We start from the raw sequence: 10,179 nt of genomic DNA, 5'->3' as shown, positions 1-10,179 counted from the left end.
AAAGTAACCAATCTTTAATACGTGCTAAAGTTGGTTCGACAAACATAAAATATGGGGTAGGGAACACCAAATATTCGGTCCTTAAACATCCATCAACCCCACGAAAGCTTTGATTCCATCAACAAAGAAGGCTCAAACGTTGAAGATTCTAAAAATCACACCCTATGCCATGCCATTTTTCCTTTGTTCTTTTTTCAGGTGTGTGGACTGAAATTGATAAGATATATACATGAAAAAGGCAGCAGCTTTAATTGAAACGTCCAACCTTTCGCATTGTTTCATAACATTATATTTGACTGAAGAAAAACGCTTAATAAGACATGACAAAGAGACTGGATTTTGAAGCTGCATGCAAGCCAGATACCAACCTGAGGTCCAAATTTAAATGTGCGAGTCAGCAAAGATTAGCACGTATGCTAGTTGAAAGCTTGCACTTAATCAATGAAGAACATATGGAAAACTTTTGGGATTGATTGACACCTTCAAAAGACAGTATCCGGTCAGTTTTTACTCGGTTTGGGTCCTATTATTTTTCCCTTGTATTCACCTTATGCTAAGACTTGAATTTTAAATGGTGGGAACCTAATAATGAGTAAAGTTAATGGAAAATAGACTAAGCAGGCGCAAGATATAGGTCCTTAAAAAACTTAGTTTTCGTTTAGACAAGAATTAATTGCTAAACGACACTGATCCATAAAATGCATGGCTATGATTAGAGGGGTCCATTTCCAGCAAATTGCCACTAATATATTACTATCAGATAAAGTGGGAGAAACAAACCTTTCGAGTCTGTTGTGATTAAACATTCCAATAATTCCATCCCAATAATCAAAGCCCCATCTCTTCCCTATGAACCTTTAGTTTGCTTTTTTTGTGTTAAATTATATTAGGTCATATGAATGACTTAATGACTCCATTTTCACAATTTGCACAGAATTCTAAAATCCTTTTTTCTTTTCAGCCCTGAATAAGTTGCTTTTGGCCATTGGGATATGGTCAAGTCAATCCATAGAGTTTTTTCCACTATGGCACCAGGCAACCAGCTGCATGGGTAATGATATCTTATTGGATTAAAGAAAAAGTTGAAGAGCCAGTAGCTTTAATCCTCGCCAGCATCCTTAACGAAGGCGAAATTAGTGGATTCCCCACTATCACTTTCCATAGTATCATTGGTTGATTTTTTTTGAAGGTGGGATTTTGGGTGAAAAGAGAATCCTGATCTACAAGAAAAGATAACATATTGTAATCATCACATAAAATTTATCATTATTATCGCAGATGCTTAATTTACAATGAATAAAAAAGTTGGAATTTTCGGTGAAAAGGCACTGCAGATCTGAAGAAAAGATAACATGTTCTAAAAAACCACATAAATCATTGTTGCAAATTCTGTTTTCAGAATTTATAATGAAAAAACCATTCCCTGATATTTCATTTTCGTGTGCTAATTTATGAAAAAGAAACAAACCCTTAAATGTTACACGTCTCAGATTTGCCAGCAAGATTCACCATTTTTACAGACTAATTATGAAAGCAACTGGCAAATTAAGCGTTTTGCTTAACTGGGATTGATGATTGATGGCCTGTACATATTTGTCTAATTAGAGTGACTAAAACTGAAAGGACCTTTTGCTTACCTGTAACAAGTATGACAGTGTGCCTAAGTGTTGTAAAAATATTGAAATCTCCTCTTTAGCTTCCATTTCAATACCAAATCGTTGACGAATTCAGCCTTCCTTTTTATCATTTTCGTTTAAATGTTTCCTGTCGAAATCATATATCCAACAACCTCAATTGATTTACCTTGAAATTCATGTACAATTGACTAAATAATGAAATTTTATTTCATGTTAAAAAGGATCATAAATATTAACTAAAAAAGTGAGAGCTTGCCATATGCACAACCACTTCCTTCCCTACATTTGCGAGCCTTTATTTGCTCCATATTTTTAAAGCTGACATTCTAGACAAGCAATAAAAAACACAAATTCATTACCCTTAAGCAAAGTCTCAAGTTAAAATCTCGTAGATGGCAAAAACAACACTAGCAGAAGTTTACCCCTTGTTTAGGGGTTTGATCTGACACAACTTCAGATTTTATGGGAGTCTAATATAACTACTAGATACCAAAAGATCTCAAACAAATAATAATAAATACCTTGTTTTCGGTCCATTTAGAATTAAGCAAATTCCTATTTTACAAGCCACTGACAGACAAGTAAGACTTAATGTAAGAAAAATGAATAGTAAAGTTAGCAGCCATTATTTGCCACTCGATTTCTATGCCTATGCCAATAATTATAGCTTGCAATAGAATTTATTAGATTTGAGGTGTTTAACATTATTATTTTAATCATCAATCATTGAAAGAAGAAAAATCTACCATTCTTGTAGGGCATATTTTGTTGGGGGGGCCATACCAAATCTCATCCTATAATAAGACCCTTGGTGACCCATTCATTCAGCAAACGGGAGTAAGCGAAATTGCAGACCAAAGCTGTTCTTCCTTTCTTACATTCATTCATCCAAAAGAAACACCCTGTTAATTCCTAGACTGAAGCGATGAAGTCGCTGAAGTTCAAACTAGTAGAAATCTTTCTATTTCTGAGTTTGTATTATGCATGTATTGCAGCAGAAGAAAAGATCCAGAAAGCTAAAAGGACTTATATAGTTCACGTGGACAAGTCCAACATGCCAGAAACTTTCACTGATCACGCCCTCTGGTATGATTCGTCTTTAAAATCTGTCTCGGACTCGGCATCCGTGCTTTACAGATATGAAAACGTAGTCCATGGCTACTCGACGATGCTAACAACTGAGGAAGCTGAAGCACTAGGAGAACAACCTGGAATTCTCTCTGTTTTACCTGAGGTGATATATGAACTGCACACAACTAGAACGCCAGAGTTCCTTGGGTTAGGAAAGAGCACTACTCTCTTCCCCGCCTCTGATTCAATGGGTGAAGTGATTGTTGGCATATTGGACACCGGAGTTTGGCCCGAGCTGAAAAGTTTCGATGATTCGGGACTTGGACCAGTACCATCACGCTGGAAAGGCGATTGCCAGGTGGGGAAAAACTTCAGTGCATCGAGCTGCAACAGGAAACTAATTGGTGCCAAGTTCTTTTCAAAAGGGTATGAAGTTGCGTTCGGGCCTATTGATGAAACGATGGAGTCAAGGTCCCCGAGAGATGATGATGGACATGGAACTCACACAGCAACTACAGCTGCAGGGTCAGTTGTGCCCTCTGCTAACTTGCTAGGATATGCTTCTGGGACAGCACGGGGGATGGCTTCACATGCCCGAGTGGCCGTCTACAAGGTGTGTTGGCTTGGTGGGTGTTTTGGCTCTGATATTGTAGCAGCCATGGATGCGGCTGTTGCAGATGGAGTGGATGTTTTGTCAATGTCTATCGGGGGAGGGTTATCGGAGTACTACAGTGACACTGTTGCCATTGGAGCATTCACAGCAGCTGCAAATGGAATTTTTGTATCTTGTTCAGCTGGAAACAGTGGACCCATACCAAGCAGCTTGTCAAATGTTGCACCGTGGATAACCACTGTAGGTGCTGGAACATTGGACCGTGATTTCCCTGCCTCTATTACTCTGGGTAACAATGAACTACACTCCGGTGTGACACTTTATAATGGAAAGCAGTTATCTGATTCCATGGTGCCACTAGTTTATGGCGGTAATGTGAGTAATTCAAGTGGTGGAGCTCTTTGCATGGCCGGAAGTTTGATTCCAGAAAAAGTTGCCAGAAAGATAGTGATACGGGGTTGCGCGCGGACCAAGATCGAGTTGCCAAGTCACGAGAAACTCCTACGAAAACCCTAAACAATTAGATCTGAAACGAAACAGAAAATTAAAAGATTAGATTTTTGAATTTTCAGATCTGAAATAAAATCCCCAAATCAGCAAAGAATCAAATTGAGAATAGAAATAAGTGTTAGGGTTCTTGAAACCCTCAAGGAGATTGTGATTCTGCCCAATTGAACACCAAGATAGTTTTCCCCAAATTTTGACAATCTAATTTCACCCAAAAAGAGTATGGAAAAACCCTAGAAATTGGGGATTTTTGGGCTGATTCCTTAAGATAGAAAAAGGCTGAAAACACAATAAGAACAGAAAATAGATTAGATAATGATTCAGCACAAGTAGAAATAAAGAAAGAATTGACAGTAAGAAATTAAAAGATAAGTCCTAAGAAGCCTTAAAATCTCGAAAGATCTCACAACTCCCTTCAAACGGCTCTAATCTCCCCTCCAAAGAATATCAATGGCAAGAAGAAGGTTGAAGATGGCTCCCACAATCACAAGATTGTTAAAACAACTTCTAAAGAAAACTCAAGAGAAAAATCTTGGAGAAAACTCAAAGAAAATTCTGCTCTCAACAAATCTGAAATTTTAATAATAATGATAAGTGTTTAACAAGGTGGACAGCCATGCCTTTAAATAGGCCTTATAACTAGTCCTAATCTAATTAGAAAACTAAAATAAAAAAAAACTCCTAATTATTTTAATATGGAAATTTGGTCAAAGGTCATTTTTCTAGGACTCTTGGACTGAATATTGACATAAAAATTTAAACTAAGTAAATAAATAAATAAATAAATAAAAATAAAACTTTACAACTTGGGCCACTTTGACAATTTGGCCTGATTTTCAACTAAGTATGGATGGATTTCTTGATTGGGCTGGGAATTTGCTTATTGGGTCTCGCCTTCAAGAATTTGGACTTTTGTGACTCGTATCAGATAGTGGTATGTGATCGAGGAGGTAGTGCGAGGGTCCAAAAGGGTGTTGTGGTGAAGGATGCTGGTGGCATAGGGATGATTTTGACAAACACAGATACTTTTGGAGAAGAGTTAGTCGCCGATGCGCATCTCTTACCTTCAGCAGCTGTTGGACAGAAGACCGGGGATGCAATCAAGAAATATATATCTTCTACTCGTAATCCAACAGCCAAAATCGGTCCTGGAACCACAAAGTTGGAAGTTCAACCATCACCAGTGGTTGCAGCATTCAGTTCTAGAGGTCCAAACCCAGTCACTCCAGCAATACTTAAACCAGACATTATTGCACCAGGGGTCAATATCCTAGCTGGGTGGACTGGTGCTGTTGGTCCAACCGGACTACAGAGTGACCCAAGGCATGTAAACTTCAACATCATTTCAGGCACATCAATGTCATGCCCTCATGTTAGTGGCTTAGCTGCAATTGTCAAGGCTGCTCATCCTGAATGGAGTCCAGCAGCCATTAAATCTGCCCTCATGACCACAGCTTATACAGCTTATAAAACTGGTCAAAAGATCGAAGATGTTGCCACTGGAGGACCAGCAACGCCGTTTGATTATGGTGCCGGACATGCCGACCCAGTTGCAGCCCTTGATCCCGGCCTTGTATACGATGCCACTGTCGATGACTACCTCGGTTTTCTTTGTGCTTTGAACTACACACCAAATCAAATTAAGAGCACTACCCACAGAGGCTTCACTTGCCAGACAAGCAAAAAGTACACCTTGGGAGATTTTAACTACCCATCCTTCTCCGTTCCTCTGGAAACTGCGTCAGGCAGAAGGGGTGGTGCTGACTCCTCAAGCATCATCAAATATACTAGGACCCTTACTAATGTTGGTGCCCCGGCAACTTATAAGGTTTCTTTGTATTCACAGACTCAAGCAGTGAAAATGTCAGTTGAGCCAGAAACGCTTAGCTTCAAAGCACAATACGAGAAAAAGAGCTACACAGTGACATTCAAAACGAGTTCTATGCCGTCTGGTACAACCAGCTTTGCTCGTCTGGAATGGTCAGATGGAAAACACATTGTTGGTAGTCCAATAGCTTTCAGTTGGACATAACCATGACAACAATTAGGTTCATGATACTAATACTGGGACTTTCAAGTGCCCTTAGCGCACCAGAGACCTCTCTTATAGTATATGAATCCATCTCGTACCATCTCATATTACAGCAACGCACAAAGCAGCTCCAACTGTATTCATAAATGCTTTCCAAAAAAATTTAGGGGACAGTAAATTGGGTTTTAAAAAAAGGTCAGGGCCAGGTCGGGGAATAATTGTATAGTGGCCTACCTGTATAAGGAACTAGCATGTTAATTTAAACTGGATTCCTAGTTATAAGTCATGTTTTACAAATATTGCATCTTGCATTCTTCCAATATCCTTGTCTATCATAGTTCACACTGTTGAGAAAGATAAAAGAGGGTTATTGTTATGTTTCTTTCTATTTATTATTGTTTTCTTTTTTTTCCCATTTATCTCATACTTCATACCTACAAGATTTGTCAGACAGATTTGCTGCCCCAGCCAACTAGCATCAAAACCAACAAAGGAAACAGCGCTTGGGATATTAATCACAGGCATCTAAGATGTAGCCTCTTTTAACGTGTACTAAAGGGTTTTGCCACAGTAACACCGAGGAAACAAGGGGAAAAAACCAAGAAACTTGAGCAAATGATTTTTTTTATTTACCTAAACGTACTCTGAAGAGCAATCTAAAACAAAGAATTATTCATTATAGCAGTCAAAAGATCTTTCCGATTGTATATGCAGTTTGGCCAATGTTGGAAAATATTAATTTATCAATGTCTCTCCTTATGCATAGACTCATTTTTTCCTTTTTATTTGAAGAATTCTATGATGATTACTTCAAGCATATTGTAATCATAATTTTGCTTATTAACGAGTAATTTGTCCTATTTTCCAGCCATGAAGCTTAACAAGACAAAGGAATTGGGGATAGATCCAGTATATACACAATGGACTAGTTCTTTTCAATAACCAATTCTCTACAAGATGTTATCTGTGCATAGTGAATCGAGCAAGAAAAGATAGTGCAACATCAACTATAACCAGTCATCATATGCATTCAGCAATCCAAAGTCAGGAAATGCATGGAAGATGATATTGAAGTGTTTTGAGATAAATCCAAATTTAATGTAGCAAAATAATTCACATATTGGACATATGAAATCATCATTCAGATTCCTCTATAGACTGACAAACAGGGAGATAATACGTATCAAGTTGCCAATATTTCTGACTCACACCACGCCAAATTTCTTCTCCCAAGCAATCCTTCACAGGCAAGGGGATTAATTGCGTCGAGTACCCCAGATTCTCCAGTTCTAGTGAAACTAACTGGCAGTAAACAACATGGAAGAATGCATTACCTCCACAAAGGCCATTAAAAAACGAGTAGATTCCTCCAGGCTTCAATAACTTAGGAAGATGTTGATGAAACTCTCTCAGGTCTTCGTAATATTCTCCATAGGTGTCGAAGAAAATACCTGTACAAGTTTCACATACAATTCAAGTTGTTATTTAAGTAGGTAGTCCTATATACCACAAGGATACATTTCTATGACAAAAGGTTACTCTACATTAGCTGGCAGCACTTCCCTTCAGAAGGATTTTTCTTTTTTCTTTTAACTATTGTTCTGTGCTTCAGAAGGAATGAATTCAAACTATTAGTAATCAATCTCAAACACTCTAATCATTCAAAGAAACTACACTAATCCGTAACTTTGACTGAATAAGAAGAAAACATGTCATAACATAAGTGGCATACATAATGATACACATGTGCATAGAGATTGAGTGGTAAAACAGATCTCAAATTACCATCATAAGATTCAAGTTTTGAAAGAACATCTTGCCAACGCCCAAATATTATTTTCACATTATCCTTCTTGTCCCAACCAGTGCGAAGCATGCGTGCATAGACCTCCGGATGAGCCTCAATGATTGTGTGCGTGGCTGGACCATACTGTTGAATAGCAGTATCCACAAGACCCATTCCAAATCCAACATTTAGAACGTTACCACCTCCAGAGCAAACAGCTTTAGCATGAGCTTCCATCAATGGTTTCTCCCAAGCCATCATCACAGCCTTGCTATCAGAGTCCATCAACTTATCCTCGCTAAAAGTAACCCTATCTTCCAAGTAATCCCCTTCAAAATCACCATTCTTTTTTGTTTTCCTTGCAATGGATCCCAAAATCAATTCAGCCTGAATTCCTGTCCAATTACAGATACATAATTGTCAACTCATAATATAAAGTCCCTGTTGGAAAGCTCCCATCCACGGGTAACCTTTATTAGTTCTAATTGGTTACAATTACTAAATTTAATGAATTATTCAGCTTCCTTAATCTGTCTTATATTAAGCTTCAAGTAAAAACTAAAACAAAGTAATGAATTACCAGCATTGAGAAGGGCTTCATAGGCTTCCTGGTGACCGGAGCCCATGGCAAAGTCACCAGCGGATTGGTTAGAAGGAGAAAGAGCGTTCCACGGTGCGCCAGCCTCAAGGAGAGCTTTGACTAAATCGGTATGGCCGAGCTTGGCGGCGTGCATGAGCGGCGTGAGTCCATCGCTGTCGAAGAAGGAGACGTCGGCTCCTGACTCTATCAGAGCTTTCGCTTTGGCGACGTCGCCGTTTCTTGCAGCTTCGCAGAGTTGCTCTCCTTCTGTTTCCATGTCTGCGATTAGTACTGCATCTGGTTCCGTGGAGAGGAAATGTTAAGTAAAACCCTGCTAAGCCAAGTGAGATCAAGATCATTTTTCTTTTACCTCCACAAGATTATGGCATAATTACATAAGTCTCCCCTAAATTTTCTGAATTTATAATTATTCCATTCTATATCATGACAAAATTATAACTGTCAAGACAAACTTTGTAGATCTCTCCCTGAGGTGTTCAAATGGTCCTTTCAGTTAATATTTGAATTCAATTATTATCAATCGAAATTTTAAAATTTTTAATCATTAATTGAATCGATTTTTTTTAAAAATCAATAAAATAATTTTGATTAATTCGGATGGCTAACCAAAATTAATTTAAATTTTTACATGTTTTTTTTTTCAAATAAGTTTGAAACATGAAAAAAAAATTATAATATTATTTTTAATTTAAAAACACAAAAAAAAATTGAGCGATGAGACGAAATAAAAAAATTGAAGGAAGAAGAAAATTCGAAGATGATGGTCAAAACTCAAGTTGTTTCAGATTTTGTTTTGAGTTTGACGATAGAAAGAAGAAAAAAACTTAAATTTACTAGGTAGGGCTTTTTACTCTCCTTTTTTGTTTAACTTTTTGTTTAAATTTTTAGTTTAAAATATATATAAATCTGCTAAGCTGACTATACTAATTTGTATAATTTCACTAATGTTTAAGTTTATCCTTTGATTTTTTATATTTCGGGCTTATATAATATATTAGACTTATCTAATATATTGAGCCTATAATATTTCATTATTAATAATTTTGATTAACTGGTTAATTTAAATAATTATTCAGTTTTTAATCAAATTAACTGTTAATTAAAATTTTAGAAAACCTTTAACTGATCCCAACTGATTTAGATTTAGTGGTTAATTGATTAATTGAACTAATTCGATCCGATCGATTAATTCAATTAAAACTGAATTATGCACATCTCTTACCTCACCTAGAGCTAGTCAACTAGAGGTAAGACCTTGGCCCAAAACGCAAAGCTAGTGGACCAGACACTAGACCAAGAGCTAGAGGCCTAAAATCTTGACTTACATCTCATATACAAATTAAATTATATGTTTATCTTTTTATATAAATATAAAATTTTAATTTTAGCACTGTAATCAAAGCATCAATTAATTTTTACATAAATATTTAATAAATGCATTTTTTGCATATTATTTTTATCCAGGACGTAAGTGTGACATAAATCTAGCCACTCCTTAAGAAATTAAGATGGCACCTAGGTGAGGTGGATTTTGCATTATATGCCTTCCGTCTTGATTTTTCTCTTGAATCTAATTTTATATATTTTTTGTATGGTCCAATTTGATATTTTAAAAAAATTATTCCTGTTCTAACTTGACACATCTTGAAATTTATACTATATAGAAAATAATTGATTGAGTTGGTGTCAATATGAGTTAACTCAACACCAACTCAATTGTAAAATTATTAAGATATCCTTTTTTTAAAGGTAATTAATATTGTTATGATGATATTTTTTTCTTTTCATAATTTTATATAATCTTAAATAAAACAATTGAAAATGTAATTATTCGATTTTCAATGGTATCGAAAATTGCAGTTTTGGGATCTCTTTTCCATAAACTGATTCTATAAATATTAAAGGGATATTTAGTCAAAATTATAATTAATT

The 10,179-nt window shown here is 36.4% G+C and overlaps 2 protein-coding genes and 1 long non-coding RNA gene across 3 annotated transcripts; 1 reads left to right on the top strand and 2 right to left on the bottom strand.

The window, feature by feature from the left end:
• Positions 1-1,008: 1,008 nt before the first annotated feature.
• On the bottom strand, positions 1,009-2,522 carry LOC107958175 (uncharacterized). The gene is made up of 3 exons (XR_001700588.2): positions 2,384-2,522; positions 1,638-1,764; positions 1,009-1,220 (listed from the first exon to the last, which is right to left on the bottom strand). It is a non-coding gene; the product is annotated as an uncharacterized lncRNA (long non-coding RNA).
• A 32-nt stretch (positions 2,523-2,554) lies between these two features.
• On the top strand, positions 2,555-6,236 carry LOC107958174 (subtilisin-like protease SBT1.7). Its single transcript, XM_041113898.1, has 2 exons — positions 2,555-3,765; positions 4,757-6,236. The coding sequence occupies exons 1-2, from the start codon at positions 2,563-2,565 to the stop codon at positions 5,858-5,860; spliced, it is 2,307 nt and encodes a 768-aa protein (XP_040969832.1). The 5' UTR covers positions 2,555-2,562; the 3' UTR covers positions 5,861-6,236.
• Positions 6,237-6,863: 627 nt separating this feature from the next.
• LOC107958173 (protein arginine N-methyltransferase 2) lies at positions 6,864-8,714 on the bottom strand. Its single transcript, XM_016893861.2, has 3 exons — positions 8,227-8,714; positions 7,646-8,041; positions 6,864-7,311 (listed from the first exon to the last, which is right to left on the bottom strand). The coding sequence occupies exons 1-3, from the start codon at positions 8,501-8,503 to the stop codon at positions 6,998-7,000; spliced, it is 987 nt and encodes a 328-aa protein (XP_016749350.1). The 5' UTR covers positions 8,504-8,714; the 3' UTR covers positions 6,864-6,997.
• Positions 8,715-10,179: the final 1,465 nt, after the last annotated feature.

Source organism: Gossypium hirsutum, chromosome A05 (assembly GCF_007990345.1).
Source record: "Gossypium hirsutum isolate 1008001.06 chromosome A05, Gossypium_hirsutum_v2.1, whole genome shotgun sequence".
NCBI classification, from domain to species: Eukaryota; Viridiplantae; Streptophyta; class Magnoliopsida; order Malvales; family Malvaceae; genus Gossypium; species Gossypium hirsutum.
This window is presented reverse-complemented; position numbering and strand designations above follow the sequence as displayed.